Here is a 24,335-nt window from a genome sequence, read left to right as displayed (position 1 = left end):
GTTGACAGGGTGGAGCACATTCATCTGTACTCCCAGACTACCCACACCTCATAGCAGCTTTTATTGAAAGTTAAATCTCCTTCAGAGAGTTGGCAGCCTCTCGTAGGGATATCTATTTCAGCAGCTGTCGGAGCTGATTATATGGGGGTTGTGCCACACACTGGCAGCGATATAAACCTCCTCCAGAGAGAAGGACTATTATGATGCTATTGATTGATGCGTTCGTCTGCATGCATGTGTACAGTCTCTTGACTCAGAAGCAGCAGTTGGTATTGATGGCATGCAACATGTGATTGGTGATGCACTTTTGGTTTTAGTGGTGAAGTCACATGTGGTGCTGTGGAATTTCTCTAGGTCAAGATGCTTGAATGTTTACTTCAGTATAAACAGTTCAATAGCAGATCAATAACAAGTTGTAGGCATTATTGGCGAATTTCCCAATACTGGAATCTGATACCAAGGGCCTTGTGTACCAATGCAAATTGACTTATTGCTTGTTCACACCATTTTACCCTGTCTTAATGGTTGCTATACATTCTTATATAGTATTTGATTTTTTTATTTTTTATTACCTTGCTAAATGTCAAGTCTTTTGATCGTCATTGTAACAATTTCTATCATTACATATTCCGAAAAAGTCAGACTGCAGTGTTGGTCCTTGCTTTAAATGAGTGAATTAAACTATTTCAAAACAACATATTTGTTATGTGTGCAATATTCATAATGTATTTTTTTTGCTAATCTCTTACTGCCTCCATCTGAAAATGTATGCAACTGAAACCTAAGTGTTTCTCCTTAATGTCTTTTGTATTCAAATTAACTCAGCAACAAGAGGATCATTAATAGAGCAGATCTGTTAATGATGTCTTTGAAGGGATGAAGCTTCAAATTGAGACCTCACCCCTCTCATTTCCCTGATTTATTATTGAACAGAGTTGACATTTAAAAAAAATTAAACCTCTCAAAATTAAACAAGCAATGGGCTCTGCTTTATGCATATTCTTTCTGATGGCTTTTTTCCTTCAGCATTCGAAATTCTCCCGTCACCCACTGAGTCAGAATCCATTTTGCTCCTCCATCGATTTGAATATCAAACACCAATAAAAAGCCACCTCTTTCGGTTTGTTTGAGCTCCACCGGGCTGTGAGAGGGAGGTGGGCGGCACGGGGCGAAGGATCTTGGAACTATTGAGTCAAAATATTGATGGAATGGAGCCAGTCCCTGTGACGCTGCAGCCAAAGACTCATGTTAATGTTCCCCAAGTTACAATTTGGCAACACAGAGATTTTTATTTATTTAGAGAGAAAGCTGACTGAGCATGGAGTGCAAGCTCTTTTTCAGCACCACCTTCATATGCCTATAGTTTCACTCAGCAAGGTGGAGAACAGCTTCCTACTTGTGGCCACTGAACAGCTCCAACTGAACTGTTGGAGGTTAGAGTCTTGCTTAAGGGCATGTTGGTGGTAATTCAGTTAGTCGTGAGAGTAAGTTTTAGGCCACCTGTTACTGTTGCTTCACATGTAATCAACAATTAACATTACAGCTTCCACAGGCTGTATATTATGCTGTTATACAGTGGGTGGATCCATTGTTTAGCTTCCTCCACAGAACTGGCACCCAATTATACAATGGCAGTTGACAGCTGTTAAAATGCTAATGAGCTTAGCATTATAGCTCGGAGGGAAAAACTACTGTATAAGGAGGTAAATGTGTGGAGATGAATCACATTTTTACATACAAGAATCTTGTATGCTTACAAATGTAAACAATGAAATATTCTGCATATGTTCATGGTTCTGAATATCAAGATGTAAATTAAAATAACAGCTTAATACTGTTCCAACCACTAACTTAACAGGGGTGGCAAAAGTGTCCAGACCTCTTACTTAAGTTAAAGTAACAATACCAAAATACACAAAATAAAAGTAATGTGTTCAAAATTTTACTTAAGTAAAACTACATACATTAGTATTAGCATCAAATGCCATCTGTTTTATATACTGCTGGCTAGCTTAATCTATATATATATATAAATATATATATATATATATATGTATATTATTTGTTGATTGTATTTCCATGTTACTAAAGTGAATCTGCTGATGTTGATATTTCTTGATTTCTTGTTTGAAAGTCATAGAGCTCAGTTAAAAGACACAAAATGCCTATAAAGATATGCAAAACAAACACAAAGACAAACCACTGGAGTTAAAGTTAACAAAAAAATAACAACTGATTTATAGCGCAAACATTTCCATTAAGTATAGTATAAAATATGAGCTTTCAAACTTTAAAATGAATTTGACTTGTTAGAGTGGCACAAGCACAGGTTTTATGAAAAACATGAACAGTGGCTCTGTTCTGTTAAATTGTGCTAAGAAGGCATGACAGCCATCATTAATTGTGTTATTTATAGCTGTGCTTCTTCTCCTGTGACTAAAGCCCATTGTGTGCTCATAAGTTTCAAATGTTATTTAAACTATTGCTAGCAGGCTGACTTCAATAGATGTTAGCTTAGCAGTCTGTGTACCACCATTAAATGTAGGCCTGTGTGGAGGGGTTAAATGGAAAATTCAATAAGTGAAGATTCAGTTAAAGTTACATTAGGCGGTTTTTGACTGCTTAGTCGGTTGTCACAGGCCCCGACTCCAAAACAAACTCACTGCAGTAAGCATTCAGCATGTCACTGTGCTCTGGCTAACATATTAGCAAACGACTCTGTACATTTAGCTGTATTTTAAACAGAGCTCTCTGAACTCTTGCTGTCTATTATTTGGTTGATGTGCTAACTCTTGATAATTATATCTGTCTCTCTGGGGTTCTTTTTTCTTTTGGCTCTGTCACTTGTTAGCTTCTCTTCGGTGTTTCACACTTTGCAGTTTGCACTTTGCAACTTACCTCTCCTGACACACAGGTACAGTTAACTGCTAACAAGTTGCCATGGTGATGTGTTAGCCATAGGAAGCAATGAGTTTCTGCACAAGCTCTCAACAGTTCTTCAACCTTTTTACCTGTGACGCTCTGGCAATCACTCCCTTTTCTATGTCCACCCCCTCGAAAAACAGACAAAGCAGCAAATATATCATTAGCAGCTGCCCTATGGAGCTGGATATTAATTATCCTGTGTTCTCCTAGTTTGGCCACTCATTTGCACTTGTACTGTAAATGTCACCAGAGAGATAAATGGGAAAACAAAAACCCCAGCTCGTAGCCTTTATGCAGCAGAATGTCAGAGGGAGCTTGTAAGAGATGAGATATTGGTTTTGGCCTGGCACAGATTCTGGCTCAAAGGACATTCCCAGAGGCAATAAAATTTGTATGTCATCTGTGTTTAGAAATTTATTAGCAATGTGCAAGCAAACATTTTCAGATTCACTATTTGGATTCATTTCTGGCGAGGAGCAGGGCAATATGCTGCACATCTGTTATCAACAAAAAATCTGTGTAATCATGTATTTGATGCTATACTGTTTTGTCCATTTCTTCTCTAAGTCGCCTGACTTCTCTGAAAGTGACCTCCCATAGTGTAAAAGCGACCTTTACATTTTACATTTATTTTCTTTGTACGAACTCCTTTCCAGCCACATATTGTTTTGACATGCCTTTTTTGTAGATTTATGAGTGGACTGAAAAGCACTTTGGGGGGGAAAAAAAGCTCAACTCTCACATTCTCTGTGTGGCCTTTAAGGTGCGAGGAATAAAGGGGTATTTGTATTAATCGATCACACGCCAAGCCTGGTTGAAGCCTGGCCTTAATGGTTGCTTGCTGTCATTTTGCAAGCAGCTTGTAAAAAGGATTAGAGTGGCTCTGTGGAGTAAGGGCGCATGAACAGCAAAGTTCTGTGGCCGCAAAGGAAAATAAATCAGTTTATCCCTGATGGTGGTGCAGTTTGGGAACATAATGCCTAACGATGATGGAGTTTGGACACTTCATACTTGTCATTGTGAAATTGGACTGCCGTGTTGCTAATGATGGTAATGTATGTTGTGCCTCGCCTACTACAGTAATCCTTCACTCTGTCTCACTTAAATGCATCTCATTGTCTGGCATATTGCATTATGAATACCGCTGGGGAGAAAAAAAGAGGAGAATTTAATTTATTCATTCATTTGAGCAGCAAGTTAATGGAAAAACTGTATAACCATATAAATTTCTTCCTTTTGTCACAGGCGATTGTAACTTTGAGAAGCCTCTGGCAGCTTGTGGGTACAGCCAAGGCAGAGACGATGACCTTGACTGGGAGCAAGGCAATACTAGAGAGAAACCTTCATCAGATCCATGGATACCCTCAGGTAAGGACAGTGACAGTGGCTCAGTGAAGTGAAGTGAAGTGATTCTATCACCATACAGAGAATACATCATTGCAGTAGTCTGCACCTTTTGACATGGTCTGTTTCATGTAAGAAGCCATATTCTACCCTCAACAAAGATTCTTTTTACATACTGGAGTATTTTCTGAATAGGGAGAACCCACTTTTCAAAATGGTATTGAATTCCTTAAAGAAACTATAAAATCACATAGTGGACACTTCCAAATGTTCAAAGTTTGACTTCATACGACACAGCTCCATCTGTATGCACTAATTTACTAAAGGTCAAATTAATATGGCTCCAATCAGAATAAAGTAGATGAGATAAGATGAGTTGCCTATGATATCCACCATGATACACACATTTTTATCTGTTATGTCCATAGAATGAAATTTATCTCTGAATAACCAGTTGAGTCTGCTGATATTTGTGCTTACATGGGCCATTTTTTCTAATTGAGCTATAAATCTGACTATAATTAGAATATACTATGAGGCTCCATGTAAACAAAGTTAGCTTTAGAGACTAATAAATATTGATTGCAGCTTATATGTTCATGCGCTACTGTTTATTGTGAGCATAAACTTTAAAGACGAAACAATATTTCTATGTTCTTCACTGGAGTTCAAACACTATTTTCTTCTCTTTTGTTTTGATGCAACCTCTTTCCAGGATCTTTGGTCTGAACTCAGACAAAAGCAGCATTCGATGTCAAAATACTCAGATCCATTTTAATTAAAGAAGTCTCTCCATCAGCCACATATTGAAATTCGTTAAAATGCCTTCCCTGCATTTTGTGTCTGTCGCACACAATTTGTCTCTTTAATGTTCCATTGATTGCTTTTCATTTCATTTGAAATGCAGAGATATCACCACCACTGAGCAGAAGGTACCTAAGGAATTAGACTAATGGAATGACGTTTCTTTTTTGTTTTGTTTTTTTGTTTTCATGTTATAACAAAGGTAGCGTTGCAAACTAATGGATATTGTTTTCCTCCCCTATCTGACGCCTAATCTCACAAAGGCTGCATCACAGATAGATTGCACTGGGCCCCCCCAGTGACAGAGGGGGAATTAATTAGCAGGCCCTCACTAATTTTAAGCAGCCAGTGCCCAGACCTGTTTGTGTGTACATCAGGATGATGTGTGGTGAACCGCCCCGGAGAAATTACTTTCCATGGAGGGGGAAGTGTCTACTTTTTCCATCGCAATTGATTAATGTCGGGACACATAGAGGCTGAGCAAAGGTTACAGCGAAATCTGGAAAAGCCTTGACCTACAAATTAACACGTCGCACATGTTCTAAATTTAACATATCTGATTAAAAACCCATGTCTGGTTAAGAGGCGTCCCTGATTGTGCTTCCTAGTCTGAGTACACTTCAGAGGGGCTTGTTTTCTACCTGTGCACCTTGAATTGTGCATAATTAACAGGTTGCAGCTCTTTCTCCATGTCTCAGCGTGAGCACTCAACCTGCCACACAAAATTGTAATCTCCCCTCTTTGACCGCATTGAAAGGGATGTGAAATGTAGAGTACTTGACGGCTGAAATTGTTTTAGGGCTACTGGAGAGGAGGTTGATGGGTAGAAATGCATTTAGGTGAAAGCCACACTGGTGGAAAAAGCTATCACACCTTTGATTGCTGTCTCACTCTCAACCTGTACTTATGAATCTTCACAAAACGACCTTATCATACTCACAGAGCAGATTGTTATCCTTCCTGGTATACTGGGATGGAAATGGAATAGAAGCAGGCTCCAAACAGAAGGCATTACCACCTCAAACCTCTTTCAAAATTGGTTGCAGATGGTATTTGTCCAAATACACTGAGTTTTCTTAATGTCAATTTGAATGTTAAAGTTATGTTATGAATGTTAAATGATGACTGTGGCTATGTTTTCACAGTAAATAAAAAAAAAAATTTAAACATACCGCTTATGCGAAGAATGAGCTCCATATTGGACAATTCTGCACCTTATGATTTATACTGTTGCCTATGTTCATTGGGTGTGCAACACGTCTGACTTCTCCTGGATCACTTTCTGTCATTTCTGGACTTTTAATTAAACAAAACCACTATCTGTCCCTGACCTTTAGCCAAGTGTTCCAGTTGTCTAGCCTATAGTTTATTGCCACAACCACAGTCTTTCCCAACCATAACCATAACGTAGCTGCCATGTGCAGATATTAGGTAGAAGGAGAGTATTGTAAAAATGCCAAATTTTTGCAAAATTGTCCAGCATTGATCTTCTTGTCTGTCAGGGGGTAAAACTCCATTATTTGTAATTAGATACCATATATGTCAGAAGTTGATAATATAAAATGCTATAAAATGATTTTCTTTAAAAGCCTGGCCACACAAAAGCAGTGGAGCACCTTTTTAAGATTGTAGTTATAGGAATTATTTCATTTTCTTCTGAAGAAAGGTTTAGAGAGACTGAAATATTACAATGGCTAAAAAATTGTGATGCTGAGCAAGAGCAGTGTGCGTTTCTTTCTTTCAAGACGACATTCTCCAACGCACCCGCATCAGATATCGGAATGTGTGAATATCCTCATTGAGAAAACTTTCTGTAAGAATAAAATGTCAAGTTCACTTTGCAGTAATATGATTTCTTCATTTTATTAGAGGTTGGCCCTGAATTTTGACCTGAAAGCTGAAAAAAAATTGTATCAAAGTCCTGTGAAATCAATAGGAAACATCGTGAATTAAGATGCTGTGTCAGTGTAGTGAGTGTGGAGAATTCACTCATGAGAGGCCTTGAGCAGAGTTTGATGTCAGCCCGCTGAGGACTCTCCTTTATCCTGCAAAGCTCACACTACAACCAAAGACCAAACTGGCCTGATTCCATCCTGACATGTAAATAAAAGAGTACCAAAACAGAAAAGTGAAATGAAATGCAACAGGGAAAACAACAAGCCTTCTGGTCACACGAAGAAGAGGAGACGAGCAGCGCCTAAAACTCTTGGTTGTTTACGATGATCCGCTCCCAACCTAATTGCTACGTCTGGACAGAGAGTAGCCGTGTTTATGCCTCTGTGCAGCTCTGATTGCATGCTTTGGCTCTCCTAGGGAGTCTCAGCCCAGTTCTGAGGCTCTGCATGTCTGCTTGGGCACTCCCCAGTGTGTTCCCTCCCCCACGCCAACTGGAGAAACCCCCGGCAGAACTGTCACTATCAGTCCTGTTATTACCAACAAGACTCGTCTGTCCTGGGCAATGATAATAGAACCATCCCAGCCAAGACAACACTCACTCAGCCTTGGAGAATGGAGCTGGACGCACTTCCGTCAGAATCAGATATTGGCTTGATTGCATATTATTTGATGAGAAAATTACAACACTTGAGTCAAAAACATTCATATCATGTTGTAAAAAAAATGATTTCTGTAGTTTCCACCCTCCTCTCTGTTGTAATGATCTCCCCAATGTGGTACAGCAGTCTCAGAGAAGAATGGATGAAGCTGACAGCTTGGAGAAGTTTGCAGTGGTGTGGTGCTGTGGGGAGTGGTGGTGGGGGTGTCCAGATGCAATGAAGAAGGAGGCTGATTTTAGTGTGCCCCAGCTGGTGCAGAGGCTGGCTCTCCTCTGATAGTGTCATGGATGTTGCCAGCAGTAGGCTGCTGCTCCCTGACTCTCCCTTGAGACTCGTTCTGGGGAATAATGGCAACAGTAGGAGGAGAAAGAAGGTCCTCTAACTGAGATTAATTAGGGTTTTTGTATTATGCCAGGCACAATGGCAAATGCAGCTCAGGCTAAATTACTTATTGTTTTATTCTTAGTGTCTGCTCTAAATATGTTGCAGGAGAGAAATTGAATGTTTTTGTCTCACTGTTGCACAGGGTCTTTTGTTTTGATAGCACGCCCTTAGTCGATAATGACACCTAGACAATCGTGAAGGACTGGCAGAATGAGGTTCTTCAGAGGGTAACGGTGATCTTCTCTCTTCCTGGTTCTTTCTTGTCAGACTCATAATGCGTTCATGCAAATGCTGCTCACTCTTGAACCCAGATGGGTGCCTTTCTCAGAGGGGGCGGCTGCTGCATATGGATAAGATGGATCATTTTAAAAGGCAAACTGTTCACCTTTTTGACCGTTTCAATCAGGAGGTAATGAATTGACAAAGCTCCTGCGCCTCACCTGGACAACCAGTGTTGTTTATGGTGCCGTATTAGCTGTTCAAGAGAAGGCTATGGCCACTCGAGAGGAGAGAGCACCCACTGACTGAAGGACGTGAGAAATTTAATCAGAATTTAAATCACATCAGCAAAAGATGAGATTTGCCGTTGGTGAGGGAGGGGCGCCGTGTTGTGAAAATAAGCTAATTGCTTTTGAGCCATTCACAACTTTGTGTGAAAACCGCACCTTGCCCGGTGTAGGCAAGGTTGTGGGGTTAAGGAGAGACCCCATTATATGATTAGGGGACGAAACAGAACAGCAAATTACAATGTGTGATCAATTCGTGAATTAATTCCTGGGGGGGTTGACGGATGTTTGTGGGCTTAAAGAGTGAACCATGGTCCGGGTAAACAGGATTGCACCCATTACTATAAACAGGATCATGACAGCACACCGTCCTGTGATGATGGAGGACATATTTGTATCTGTATCTTTTTCCATTAGCATGCATGGTATGTGCAATTAAGGCTAATGATGCAGCTAGGTGACTCACGTGAAAACTCTCTGTTGTGTAATGGGTTTGTACCAGGCAAATGGGCCATTATATGACCCATTTATTGCAGTGGAGCGCCACCAGTGCGTACTGCATATTAAGATGACATATTAAGCCATTAAGAATTGCCGTTGATTGACATGCAGCAACAAAGGATGCTGCCAGGGAACATAATAAGGGTCAGTTGTTCCACCTCACTAAAATGACAGGGCTGAAACGTGTTGCGCATGATGGATGGTTTTAGGTGAATCCATTTGACACTGTCAAAGAAACCTGCCAGGTCCTTCATATGGAGAGCCCAAACTTATTCAGTGTTATTTTATCAGGCTCCTTTCATGTTTCAAAGGACACAGGGAAAGTTCTGGAAAATTGAGTGGAGGCCACGGACGTTCACATTAACAGCCTAACCCTCACAGCGAGAGCATTTTTGATTGGTGGCAGACAGTGAGAATAGCCCTGTCTTCATTGACATTTCCGAAGCAGCCGCCGTGCTTTTCTGCGGCGGTGACCTCTGTGAATTTTATTAGCAAATGAGACCTTGAGGGTTTGGGTTTAAAGAGCGCCCCTTCATTCTGATTTCCCCCACATAATGATTTTCACAGAGTTCAGGACCTGAATGGAGGAGAAATAATGAGCGCTAGTCATTATTGCAAATTATATCCTCTGCTCAGACCATCACTCAACTCATAATTAATCTAAATACCTTCAACCTATAGACTTTGATGCTTAGGATTAGACAGTACCCTATGTGTGCGAACTTAATTATCAGACTGTATCTCCATTAAAAAGACTTTTTTTAAGAAAAAGAACAGATATATATACCAATATGTACAAATGTAGGCACTTACTAAATTCAGATTATTTTGCTTGGTCTTCCCACTGTGCAGTGCATTTTATCTGGTTACTCTGGTGTTTTTGGAGATCCATATGTGTTAAAGGAAAATCAGATTTAGACATTAGAAGCTGGTTAACTTTTTTAGCAGTGTCTTCAGAGATTTTCATTCCTACAGTCAAACTAGGAAGTATGAATTCGACAGAAGGGGGTTAATAGGATTCATCTGACATTTGTCTCAGGTCTGCCTCTCTGCCAACCCTGAACCTCCTCCTGCTTTCTACAATAACTGTGGAAGAAAAAAAAAAAGACAGCCTCTGAAGACATGGGCAGAGAATGATAAAATTAGGATGTGGTCCTGTCAAATTGTTGTAATCCTGAAAAGCTGTCATTTCCAAATTGAGTTTGATTGTTTCGTAAAAGACTTTGTTAGTCTTTCAAAGGATTATGGTCATTACCCTTTGCCTAGTTCCTCAGGATAATGTCAGAGTAGTTATCCTCAGATAAATAGGCTTTAATGTACAAGACCCATTGCTTCAACACAAAGACCAGAGTTCTGATGGGCACCAAAAAGTTATTTTAGTGAATGATTAGGTGCTAAAAAATCCATGAAATTAAAGCGTTTAGTTCTTTAGCCATTTCTAGTTTGTCACCAGCGTCTTGTCTTAGCTGAAGGGACTTTTCTTCCCATATGGACTGACACAAGCTGTGACCAACTCCCAGCTGCTCTGCCAGTGTGAGTGACCTGACAGGGTAAAGGATTAACCTGATGGAAGCCTTCCCCTAGAGTATGTCCATGGTTCTCTCTCAATGGCTCATAATACCATTAAACCACTAAGGCTGTTATTTTGGATTACTCAATGTCCAGCTGAACATTTGTGGGCTTGCACTCACTAGAAAAGATTTTATCCTCGTAGAAAGCACCGGTTATATTGACGCTTTCTATTCTAGACTTTTAGAGAAAATACTGCATTAATTTGGTGGATTTTAAGCAGCCGACTAGGAAAATTTTGGGTGTTATTTCTTTCATTTAGCATTGCATCCAACTAAACAAGTATAAAAACCAATGCAGCAGAACCAGAGATCCCTCCCATTCATCTTCTTTGTCAGAACCGGGTCCCTACATTACCCAGAATGCAGTCTGACAACTTACAGTTCAGACATTCAAGTGTGTTATGCTAGTAGTGGCTAATGTAGGAGAGATAACTTTCTTTTATAACTTTGTAGTCTTCAGCCCTGCCTGACTCTGACTCTAGTGACATTATGTGAGGCGGCTTATCAGACTTCACACTTCTACAAGCTACAAAAGGCTTTTTGCAACACAATTATACTTTATTTTCCCTCATACAGTTTGCAGTAACACTCCTCATGACACTTGACTAATGACAGAAGTTTACAGAATTTGGCTCAAGAGATTTGGGGCCACAACCAAATGTGAACCATTTAAAAAAACACCTCTTGAATTGTGACCTCTGCCGACAAATTGTCTGATAATCAATGTATGGTTAATGTTTTTTTGTGATGCAGAAGCCATCATTCATGCACAGTGTCCTTTTTAATAATGTCTAAAATATTTCAGTATAATGAACTACTTGAGTGTATGTAGCATCTGCAACAGGAACATTTCATCTTCTTACTAATTCATTTTTTCATGTTCTCCATCTACAGTCATCATTGTAATTTAAGGTGAAGTTGGCCTACATTGAAATAATAATAAATCTGTTCCTCTGAATACCTCAGAGCTCTGGCCTTTACGGAGTTGCAGAGACAGGCCTTGAGTGTGCCGAGAGCTCTCTATTTTTAATTGGTCTTGAACGCACCATTGTTTAGGCACAAGAGATAGAGAAAAAAGGAAGAAAGATGGAGAGAAAAAAAGCCCTTGTGCATCACTAGCACATTAGCACAGCACTAACACAGTGTCATTATAATTTGCTCTTAGTCTCGCTGGCTAATTAGTTTGTCATGGTGCAGCAGGTCCTGCACAGTATGTGGTCATTAGGCTCAGACAGCATAGAAACTGAATGACAATCACTGTTCTCCCGTCATCTTTTGTTAGACAGTGACAATAGCAGCACGATGAGGCGTCACCCTGTCACTTGAAATGCTGTATTCTTATATTTTATGGTGGTCAATAATGACGAAAGGAGAGACTTTTTCCCCCCTTGTTGTGTTCGGGTTCACTGACCCAAATCAAGACGATTTGCAGGCTTCAAATTCGGTGACAAGAATTTCACAGCCTCATCGCCACAGTTCTGCAGCCTTCCTGACAGTGAAGAAGAAATGCTCTGATATATACATGTATTTCTATCAAGTACTTGCACCTAAATACTAACAGCCACTGCATTTGGCTTTATTAAACAAGAAGTGACTGCGTACCAAAGATACCTATTGTTTTATTACTATTTAATTAACTTGGAATTTAAAAAATAATAATAATACAGATGCTGCTCGAGGGACCTAATATTTTCATTTCTAATTACCAACAAAGAGCAGTGCTGTGCATAAATCTTCTGTGCAACACTGTCACAGAGTGGCTGTTTGAAATGAATAGTAATCCGCCTGTTTTAATCATAGAGAAAAGCAGTGGTGCCGGCATCTTAGTCTTTGTAACATCAGCTACAACTGAACAATTCATCAACTGATTATTAGTGCTGGTTCGCATCACACCAAGGGTTGCTGATGTTTCAAAGGGAAAAAACAAAACAGTTGTGGGCACCTGAGCAGGTGGCTGAATGTTATTAAAGAGACCTTGGAGCCCTCATATGGAGGCACCTGATTGAGGTTGGACAAACAAGTGTCTCAAAGTCGACTTATCCCCTGCCCTTCTACATGTACGTTACACAACTTCCTGCATAGCCTCAAAAATAATTAGCCCCAGCACTAGAATCAGAGACAAACTGAAGGTGAATAATACATTAAAAAGCACAGAGAGAACAGCAGTGTGCTGTTCACAATGGTGAATCATAACAGAGTGATCATGCTGTGCAGGAAAATCTGTAACACAGAAAAACCACATCAACCACCATCATAAATAGCTAATCACAACTTGAAAAGGTGCCTGGTATTAAACACAATGAGATATTATGTATAGCCTCGTATGACATCACTGAAACATTAATGCTCCTATACTTATGATGAAACCATGTACATACTAGTAAAAAAAACACATTAAAAAAAAGCTATTTAACTATATAACTCAAATTTATTCATTTGAATGATGTATACAGTTTTTTTTTTCTGGAGTTTTAGCTGCATCCCACACTATCGTCACGGTGATATCTCAGTTGTCATCATGTGATGGGGAGGGAACGCTGTCATGGAGACAGTTCCGTAGGTTCCGAAGTTCCACACTTCAGGTCACGTGATGACAACTGAGATATCTCCATGACAACTGAGCGAGGTCCATCCGCTGAGAAAGCCACAAAGGGCATGGCTGTGTCTGAAACCCCTCCCTCCCTCACTCATTCACCCCTCCCTCTGTGACAGACACTCAACAGTTAACTCGTTAGTGAGCAGCACATTGAGAAATTCATCATTATCATCGTTTTGCATCATCAGCTGTAGAGTCGTGCACTTGCACTTTCTGCTCTCTGTACTCTGTATAGTCCAATACAGTACTTTCTGCTAAAATTCCCACAATGCAATGCTCTGCGTTATAGATTACAGTGATGACAGAAAAATGATGAGTAGCAAGTGTTGAAAGTATTGAGTGTCTTTTACACAGGGAGCCGTGATTAAGGGAACAAGCAGGTAATTTCGTAATCATTACAGTATTTTATTGAATGTTTTTAAAAAATAAAACAAAAAATAAATCAGCTTCCTTTTTTCCTCACCAGTAAGAACTGATCAGAGACCAGTTTTAGCCTCAGTTTATTATAGATCTGGCCCACGTATCCTGTATTCCAGTTGTTCCCTGTGATCCACATTTAAAATGGGATCATGCGCACTTAACATGCATTCTTTCACCACAGGGCTGCATGGTTTAACTGGTTCGTGTTACGTGTGGGAGAGTTATTGTGAGTTTACATTACAACACAGTCCCTCATAAGATATGATGCTCACATGATCCAAAACATGTTAAGGTCCTTTAAAGCGACAGCTCACTTGTACCTAACAAACAAAACCAAGGAGGCCGACTCGGTGTCATCGCAACTCACTGCTCCTCCTCCTCCTCTGCTCCCTCTCCTCCTGTTTCATTGTGTAAACATGACAGAGCCCCCCCCCCCCCTCCCCTCTCGTTATCTGAAGCTGGAGACAGATGGAATTGGTGAGCGTTACAAGTGCAGCACAACAAGACAAGTGGGCAAGCTTGAGTCGTTGATGGAACAAATAGGGTTTTGTGAGAGGCTGTTTGGCTGACACACTCTGGGGACCAAGCCTGCCGATTTAGTTGACGTTATTTACCCTTTTTAACGCCACATCTGAATGAATCACCAGATGTTAAATTTATTGACAGTGATTCTCATCCTCTGCCTCACATACAGGAGAGTGGAGCTTTTTCGCTTACAGGTTGTTTGTCTCACCTCTGAGCAAAATGTGCCTCCCAGTCATTACCACACTTCAGAAAAAAACAACATGTATTTCAACATAAACTGAGTCTCTCTTGGCTGTCTCTCAAATGCTGTTACAATTTGTGCCATCTCATTACCAAGCCAAGTTAAATAGGATGATGACAAATAGAATGTGTTCTGCGTCTCCTTGAAAGTTTGCCAATATAATAATTCTCACTTGTGTTTCATTGGCAAGAGGGGAGAGAATTAGATTAACCTTTAATATTGAACCAAAGCGATAAAATCTAAATGGGGGTTGCTTGGCAAATAGATTTTAACTTATTGATTTCGCATCATTTTCCTTCTCTCTATCATGTCGGAAAAAAGGCTCTCCTCAAACATCCAGCGTTCTTAGGACTAGTCTTTCTCTGTCCTCATATTTTGATGAATGATAATGGTTAGAGAGTTTCCATCAATCCAAGATAAGAGTATTTTCTCATTAGGAGTCACGTGCTACAATTCTCAGTGCTAATAGGAAAGGTCTCAGCACAGTCATTTACCTGCTTTCTGCCTACTCTTAAAAGATTATGGCTTTTATTTAGTTACCATCAAACCTCAGGACCTGACTGCTGCTGATAATCTGGTGCTTGTCTGTGATATCTTTCTGCTCTATTAATAACAAGTTGCCTCTAAAACCAACACATGCAAAAGAATCAAATTTTATAATAAACATAGCCACCATTATTCTACCAAATGTACTGCAAAGTCTTATGTAATTTATGAAATAACAGCATCTTAGTTCTCATAGATTAGTCTTTATTTTAAATTTGCATGTCATGATTTGAGTGAGTACCTCACTGATGTTGATGTTTTGAAACTCAGTACAGTTCATGTTCAAATGGAGAATCAGGGAGAAAAAGAAAAAGAAAATCACAATTATTTCACCTTGATTACATGAACGATTACTCTGGTGCGCTCTCTTTTTGAACCATGCACGCTTCATATTCAACGATGTGATTGTCGTCCAATCAGGAGGCGAGGCAGGTGTCTGCGTCAGTGTTTCCAAAAGTTTCTGCCTGTGCAGTCCAGACCTCAGCGCAACCCTGGAGTTTTCAACCTAAAACTGATCCAGCAGCGTTTCCAAAAGTCTCAGTTTTTAGGGGCTCGAAGACTCTGGAGTAGTGGACGCCAGGCGTAAAACGTAGTAAAAGTGATGGATAGCTTTTAAAACTAAAATGTATTCTCAGTGCTCATGCTTGTGTCATCCATCGCCAGCTTTGCTCGGAGTGAACACAAACTAACATTAGCTGGATGTGACATGTTACTGAACACAAGGTAGTATTTTTTCAAGGGGACAGTTCATAAACACACACACTGGGGAAAGTATTAACTGAAGTTAACCCTACGTTGTACCCAAAGTAGGGTTGTTCATAGTTAACTGCTTAACCTTTAATGGACAATAAGAATTTTGACCGATCAATACGATCAGTTCCTGGGATGTCAGTATCATCTCTGCCGTGGGTCTCACAGTTGACAGACTTGCTTCTCCCTGTGTGTTGCAGTCGTGTACAGGACACTGTGTGATTCTAGACTATTGCAGGACTTCTTCTATGAATATCAATGTACCTGAAAATGTTTGAAAGTGTAATTTGATGGTGACACAAAACTCTTGTTTATGTTGCAGGTTCAGCCTTCATGATGGTGAACACTTCGGGACGGTTTGCAGGGCAGAAAGCCTTACTGCTGACGCCCCAGCTGAAGGAGAACGACACTCACTGCGTTATCTTCCACTACTATATAGGAGGCAGAGACAGCAGCCACCCAGGTCACCTAAATGTCTATATCAAAGAAAACAACAGTCCCATGGGGATGCCCGTCTGGAACGTGTCAGGGCCGGCTACTCGCTCCTGGGCGCAGGTGGAGCTGGCCATCAGCACCTACTGGCCCAACTTCTACCAGGTGAGGAAATTAAATGTGGTCTGAATCCAGCTCTCTTTTGCATAATGTCTCATTACAAATCTAGGTTAGTCATTGTAAGCAGCCTTTATACTCGAGCCAAAGTCATTAAAGCCTGTTCACTGGGTGGAGTATGACAAATTTATAACTTGAGAAGGTCTAAACAATCACACAATAGCCCATTCAAAACACCTAAGATTATTGATTTCTGGGGCTACCGCGGTATCCTTGGTAATCTGTTCTCTCTCCCTTCCATCTGAGCCACTTCTCTTTTTCCAATTCTGAAAACTCATTTTCACTTACCAATGCACATGACTGCTGGCTGGGGCAAGGTGATTTCACACTTGCCTGGCTATTAGTCTTTACTGGGCTTGTTCCACGAGTCCACCAAATGTTAATTGATGCAGAGCAACCCCTTAACCTCCCAATGGGAGACCGTCCCCTGGTGAATTATTTCATTATGGCCTGGCAGAGCCGGTCCACAGTGGAGCTGAGGGGTGTCCTCGTGCCTGCTCATCATAGCCACCCTGATAACTTAGTTAACAAGGCACACTGCTGAGCCTTTCACTCCTGAATGCAAGATAGGAAGTTTAATGAGAGGCACATGGACAAAAGAAAGACATAGGAGGGGGAAGGACGGTTGGGAACAGTTGAGAAGGACCAAATGAGCTGCAGCTAGCACTAATAGTCACTGCTCGCTGTTGACATGGTGCTGACCCTTGTGTGATATAATGATGCAAAGCCAGTCGGGTCAAATGTTTCCAGTTTGCCTCAAGACACTTAAGGATTGAAGGACTTTTGACTGTAGTAGAGGCACAGCTTGTTATGTTTGGATCCTACATGCAGACATTTGTGGTTTAAGCGAAATGCAAATCCAAGTCCAACCGCTAACTGTCACTGTCTCTTTTAAAAAGAAAAAAAAAAAAACTTTTACCCAGCTTTTCTCTCTGAACTTCAGACATTTTTGACTTCAATTCTAGCTTCAATGTGACAAACAAATCTGCACCTTTAAACAGAACAGTGTGTTGCTTTTAGACTCTAAGTGAAGCTCAGTATTACTGGGGCTTTTTGATATGCTCTTCGTGGTGAGCATTTAGACCCCAAATGACGTATTATGCTTTCCAGTGTGTTCAGGGAAACTCCCAGCATCTGTTGCCTTTCAAACCCCAGCGGAAGGTCTGTCTCTGTTTGTAATTGTTCCAGACCCAAAGTGACAACATGGGTAAATGTGAGGATGCTAATGATCCTAGCACCACTCTCAGTCAAGAAAAGAAAGACCAATGCTTGAAATTGTCACTAATTAACAACATGGCACTAATTATAGGTATCTTTAATTGCATAGTAACCTCCGCAATTGTCAAAGGGAAGCCACCTGATACTTGGAAATTATTTTTTAATTACCCGTAAGGCTTTTAGTCATCATGAGCCTTTCAGTCTTTGATAATTACTCTTCTGTCAGGTCATCCCTAAAAACTTTTAATCGAGATTGTCATGCTTTTCCAAAAAATTGCTTCACACTGTGGTAAACACAACAGTTTTCATTAAACGTAATGCACAATCTATACATGTCCTGCACATACTATTTAAAATATGTACTTTGTGCATAAGATGAAAAAACCCATTATTTATTGTGGTATGCAGCAGTGCACCGTTGAGAAAGAAAAACCTTAATGTTCTCATCTATCTTGATTTCAATACAGTACAGCCTATGGCAGAGCTAATCAATCCTGCTGTAATGTAGTACTTATCCCAGTCCCTCAGGGCCGGCCAGTGTAGTGATGTAGACATTGAATGTTGGGTTCACTGTCTGTCTCTCTGACAAATGAGAACAGTGAACTTTCCCGTGACATCAACAGCTTTCGTCCCATGTGAATATTTTCACTCTGTGGGTCAGGCCCAATTATGCACTGCACTATCATTGATGTTGGAATCAATTATATCACAGCTATTAGGCAGGCTGACTGATGTCTGTTACACAAACAAAGGATTTCAATTAGAGAGTGGGGGCCAGTTCATTTGTCTGGTGGCGATATATGGAGTGGTTGCCCTTTTAATTTCCTTTAAATTAGCCTGTAATGAGGCCATAATTGGCACCCAAGACATTCACTTTCATATTTCATGAGACAAAAAAAGAAATTTATAATTAGACAGCCTTATCTGAAGGCATCCTGCCTCCCAGATGACAATGGTAACTATCTCTGCCTCCACATTCCTAGGCTACAAAAGGAATCTCAGATGCGCGTGTGTGCAGCTTCGCTACAGCTGACGGGACACAAGCTTCTGGGTGACACCTTATACGGAACATATCCATTAATATATACCATTCACTGGAATATATAGACATATATTTAGGGAATAATGGCATGCAAAACATGTGTAGCAGTAATGCGTGTGGTGTAATGGGTCTCTGCACCACGCCCTGTGTTTGGGAAGGGACGGGCATTCTGTTTCCCTTTTTATCACACTGCAGACTGTGGAGTACATAACTCTGACATTCTGCTGGGACACGCCCTCTGTCACAGCTTAGGACCATTTGTTTTGCAGGAGAACTTGCCCCTTAAATAGGATCATGTTAGCCCTACACAGCACAGTTGCACTTGATTTCAGGTTTTGTGTTGTCAGAAATGGCAACAGACATGTCGAGCAAGTAACACTTGATACAGAGCAACTGTGAAATGCAACAGCAGCCATGGAGGAGATAGTTTTTTAGATATGCATTAAAGGGTTATTTAAAATAAAGCATATGTTCACACTTCTAGTGGCATGTAACCATGCAGATGGTTTGGTTTTTTTTAGGTTTTGAGGTATTCACCCATGATAATGACAGATAATACCAATGAAAAAATTCAAGTAACCATGAGCCACTGGCACCAACTAATCTTAAGTTATAATGAGTTCACTAGATGGAGATTTATGCATCACTGAATTAAAGAGTTTGCACCACACAAAGTTTTTCTTACGTAGAGAGAAGTTGTTTTAAAATATTGACACCCAGTAACTGTAAGTAAGTAAGTAAAACATTAACTTGCTAACATATGACCTTTTTTAGACTGAACAGTAAGTGGAGTAACAGAATATGGTTGACCTTTGACCTGACACGATTTCTGATTAAAGTACTGTTTAATGATGGTGTAAACTGCAAAGATTTTGAATGACATTTCATATTTATGTCAATAGTTTTAGATGAAATTATGTTGGTTAAGTTAGAGAAATCTGCATTTTCTTACTCACTGTCAATAAAAAACTCTAAAAACTAATTTCTCCCCATGTTTGCATATATAGACAAAACTAAGCACCTACATTTACAAAAGCTACTAAAGATTTTTCTAATAACCACACGGTTAACGCAGAATTTATTTCCCAGATAAAACCTTTAATAAGTTTTATGGTGCAACCCAAATGAGTAATTCACTAGTTTGAAACTAAGTTGTACTTATTAAAAACAAAGTGATTGATTTACTAATAACTAAAGCATCACAGTCCTGAGCACTGATGTGGAAAGAGACGCTGCTGTTGAATTTTTATTTCATTATCCACAGCACAAACAAAATTCCATTTAATCCATATTGCATTTGGATGAAGGCAAAAATCTCAGTGACACGTACCACAAATCCTGCGCAAATTAAATCAAATGACTGTGCGGAAAACCCTTTTTTTTTTTTTTTTTTTTTTTTTTTTTTTTTCAAATTTGCATGAGCTGACCCTTTAAACTTCGCTCAACATGTTAGGTGTTTCACCTCCCATACACCACGGGCTTGTCACAGACTGTGCTAATCGTCTCAGGGCTCAAACTTAATTTAACACTTGCATGTCATAACACCTATCAACTGTGACATATTGTGGAAATAATGTCAGTGGCCCGCAGCTGTGTGACCAGCTGCGGCTCAGCTAAGAGCAGATCGCATTAGCAGGAGCTGGACTTCTCTGTGTACACGGGCAGCCTCACTCAAGTGCCATTTGAAGACACGCGCTCATTTATCACTGGTGTTATGAGTCTCCTTTCTCCTCCTCAGATTGTGTTTGAAGCCGTAACCTCAGGGCAGCGTGGCTTGCTGGCCATCAAAGACGTCGCGGTCCAGGGCCACCAGTGCAGTAAGTCCTTTTTCCCTTCCCCATAAAAGAAAATCATCAAGCAGTCATTGTCCTTTCCATGACACTCTCCCAAATACCTGCATCGTTGTTCTATTCAAGGTCTCCGAGTCAAACAAAAGGCCTTCAAAGAGTATGCTACAGTCAATCCAAAGTGTAAACCTCCCTCCTCCTAGCTCCCTGAAGATTTATGAGCATACAGTTGACATGCTGGAGTGTGCTCAGGATATAATGTTAGAGTGGCTGTGTTAAATCTCTCCTATGAGAAATGGGAGAAATAGTGCAAAAAAAAAAAAAAAAAAAAAAGAGGATGAAAAACAAATACCACCATTCAGTAGGCTGCTGTTTGTGTTTGGGTTCCACTATCTCTCTCCTCGCTTCAGGATATTCAGTAAAGCATCTCATCTCTCAGATGTTCAGAGTTCTGCTACCCGCGCTGGATAGAAGTACGAGCACTTCAGAGTGCACCGCAGAGCAAATTAACATGTAATCGCCAGCATATTTAGAATTTTTCTGCTTCAGCTTTTGGGATAGGCTGCTGCTGAGGGAGTACAAGATGAGAGCTCTCCAGGATTCCTCGAGTCTATGCTTTTGAGTGCTGGGAGTCATGTTAGTCCATATGGCGCTCCTTAAGTTTGTACTAAGAGGTTTTCACACTCTACAGTCTAAAGTCTAAATCAATACCACATGGGTTTTCACCAATTGATTTATACTTTACTCCACCACTCATAGCTTAAGTATCAAGCTCTGATTGTTAGGCGCTAATGACCTGGTAACCATTTGAAAGCAGCTGAATTCCTACAAATGTTACGTCAATAAGATGGATTTATATAACGATAGGTGTTGCATATAAATGTATTTGAGTAAATCAATGAGGCCTTGTGACGTGATCAATGTTTAAATGTGTAAAAGTGCAAGTTGATCAATAACCCGCTCAGTGGCAATTGGGTTTCTGTGAGTGATAAGCAATGTGATCAGAGCGACTCCTCAGTGGAGCACAGCCAATTAATTTTCTATTTATACGAGCGTGTGGAATATTTAGCACAAAGGTGTGATTATGCCACTGGGTGGTCTGCCGCTCTTTCCATCATTAAAGAAGACATTAGCAATGAGGAAAGTAGATTTGTCTTGTTTGGCACTGGGAGGATTGACAGGACAAAGTTACAAAGGAGGTACAGTTCGAGGAGGAGGTTATAAAATATTAAGTAGGAGTGAAAATCTCGATGATGAAAGTGATAGAATTAGCTTTTGCCAAGTCTTTAGAGATTTGGTTGTGTTTCGAATCAAGGTCGCTCGACTGAATTGCCCTATTTTCCTATGCAGAATAGCGGTACTAATCAAAAATGTTCTACATAAGTTACTTTCTGTGGACAATCCCAGTCAGCGAGCGTGCTGATAATGAGCACAGTTAGAAAGAGAATAATGCTTTTGGAAAAAAATCCACTCAATCAATGAAAGGATGCAGTTAAGAGACAGCAGAAATTGGGTTTTTAGGTTGGCGCAAATTTGGCCTCAGGTGTCATTTTATTCATTTTGAAGATTGAGTTGAAATATATATACAAAATGATGCCAGAATTTGGCAGTGAGGTGTATTAAGATAGTGAAATAAGTCACAGTGTCCATTCAAGGCAACTTCTCTCAGTTCTCCAATTTTACATATAAAGAGTAGCGGAGTGGGTAACAGTGAAATCTGGGGACACATCTCATGTAATGTCATTGAACTTCTCGGCCGCTGCCTGAGTAATATTTTCTCATTTTTATTAGTGAACACACCTCACTTCCTGACTATAAAGGGGGTGGAGGTCAACGCTGGACAGACCGCCTCTTTTCACTGCACCGTCAACGGACGCAAAAGGGACAACTTCCGCCTGTGGCTGCAGGTGAGAGCTGCTTTCATCTCCCTGCTTAAGTCTTGAATCAGCATCAGAACTGGGCCCTTTGGAAATGAATTTGCCATCCAGAACAGATGTAATCCTCTGATCTGGAGTCAGCGGTGCACCTGTTGTGCCATCAGGTCCATGAGGCCTGCAGGCCTGTGTCTTTCTTCAGTCGAGCAGGTTCTCCAGTCAGTCACCAAAGGGATAGAAAAAAGTTCCTAAATCGACATTTTGTCTCAGTGAAATGAGGCCAGATGGTAACAACTGTCAACTAGTCTAAAACCAAAGTAAGATGCAGTATCAGTTAATATAAGCCATCAAAATCACAGAATAAACTATAACACTGCTGAAACTGAGATAATGTTGCATTATTAGATCAAAAGCAAGCAAGAGCACCGTGTTATATAAATAACCACAACTGTAAATCAGTGTTAAATTAATTAATATTACCTATGCTTCATGCTCTCTTACCAGATAACTTAAAGGTGAAACCAACTTTACCATAGATTAAACTTACTACAGTCAAACTGTAAGTGCCACAGTGCACATGAAATCATATTAATGTGTTATTGATCTTCTCATATCATGTATCAATTTTACTTTAAAGAATAGAAATGATTTTTCTTCATTTAAGAATCAAAGCTGAAGTCTTTTTTCCAACCTCACTACCAATTTTAAAAGTTACTCTCAGGAAACGCAAGTAGATTTATTTGTAATCCTCTGTATAAATGAATTCAAGCTAAAACATTCACAGTTCCTTTGTGTTTAAGATTTCACCTGCTCAACACATTTTCCTGAGACCTCTGCGTCTGAAAGGCAGGGGATTACAGGTGTTTCAGATCACCGCAGTATGGACTTAACCCATATAGACGCTGGCTCTGTGGATACTCTGTACTATATCCGGCACAACTGAGTTGCGCAGCAGTCTTGAACTGACCTTGTTCTGAGCAGCGAAGGTAGTGCATCTGGCAGACATAACCCTGCCGGCTCTGCTGCTAAGCACACTGTCACGCATGTGATCAGTGGGAGCATGACGCCGGGTAAAGGTCCTCTGCCAGGTACTCCATCATTTTAACAAACACGTCCTCATTAGCACAGGAGCTGGAAAACAAACATTAAGTGAAGTCCCCCGATGACAGTAATGAAGAAATATTTCTAATGAGCAAATGTCCCCCATCTGCCTGCTGTGAGGGGTGACAGCTGGGGAGAGCCCACTGCGCGTTTGTGCGTATGTGTGTGCGTGCATCCTCGTGTGATAAATGTTTCCCTACTATCAGCCACCGTTGGGAATGATAGGACACAAACAAACATGCACAAGAGCAGACAACAAGTACACTCAACCAGAGTTTCTGAAACACACAAGGTCAGCCCACTTTGCTTATTAAACCTTTTCCATTTTGGAGGCTCACTCGTGTGTTTGTCTCGGGTCCAAACAGGGAATCGCCGGACGGGAGGCCCCGATGAAAGCCACTAAACCTTGGAACAACCGGCGCTTCATAGGCACTTTCGATGTGGAGAACACAACCAAGGGTGACTCGGGTCGCTACCGCTGCATTGTCCACTCTGACAAAGGGGTTGGAGTGTCCAATTATGGGGAGCTAACCATAAAACGTAAGTATTGGTCCCAGAGCAGAGAAGACACAAACACAGTCTATCTGAATGAGCACAGCTCAAGATGGCAACAGTTTTTCCTATCTGCATGACCTCCATGCACACAGCAATGTCAACAGGAAATAAACAGGATATGTTGCATGTGCATGGATGAAAATGTCCTCTCAGGCGTTACTAAAAATACTAGCTTTTTATGTTGATTTGTTATCCAGAGGACTTTAATAACTTCCCCTGTAAAGGCCGTCCTTGACTGAGCACAATTCCCCCAAAAAGATCACAAAGGCAAGAGGCACCAGGGTTTACAGTAACCTCCCTGATATTTCACTCCTGCAGTCATTTGATATGAATTTATGGAGTCGTCTGAAACTAAATCCTGCAAGGCCTCACTTTCCTACAGCCCTATAGCCCGGTAATGGCCTTCTATATTTCTTCACCTCAATTTTCTCCCCGTGCTCTCAATTGAATTTACTGCTCCGATTTTTTTTCTTTCTTTTTT

General features: G+C 40.5%; 1 protein-coding gene across 6 annotated transcripts in view; it reads left to right on the top strand.

The window, feature by feature from the left end:
- LOC139628582 (receptor-type tyrosine-protein phosphatase mu-like) overlaps window positions 1-24,335 on the top strand; it is a 148,179-nt gene that overhangs the window by 31,369 nt on the left and 92,475 nt on the right. For all 6 annotated transcript variants that reach the window (XM_071490366.1, XM_071490365.1, XM_071490364.1 and 3 more), the window contains exons 2-6: window positions 4,171-4,293; window positions 15,991-16,265; window positions 20,276-20,354; window positions 22,116-22,231; window positions 23,665-23,839. In XM_071490366.1, the coding sequence (XP_071346467.1) occupies window positions 4,171-4,293; window positions 15,991-16,265; window positions 20,276-20,354; window positions 22,116-22,231; window positions 23,665-23,839 (768 nt within the window). The remainder of the gene's footprint in view (window positions 1-4,170; window positions 4,294-15,990; window positions 16,266-20,275; window positions 20,355-22,115; window positions 22,232-23,664; window positions 23,840-24,335) is intronic.

Source organism: Trachinotus anak, unplaced genomic scaffold, assembly GCF_046630095.1.
Source record: "Trachinotus anak isolate AG129_WGS33_773 ecotype Australia unplaced genomic scaffold, CSIRO_AGI_Tana_v1 ptg000012l, whole genome shotgun sequence".
Taxonomy (NCBI): Eukaryota; Metazoa; Chordata; class Actinopteri; order Carangiformes; family Carangidae; genus Trachinotus; species Trachinotus anak.
The sequence above is the reverse complement of the archived record's forward strand: the minus strand, read 5'-3'. Positions and strand labels throughout refer to the sequence as shown.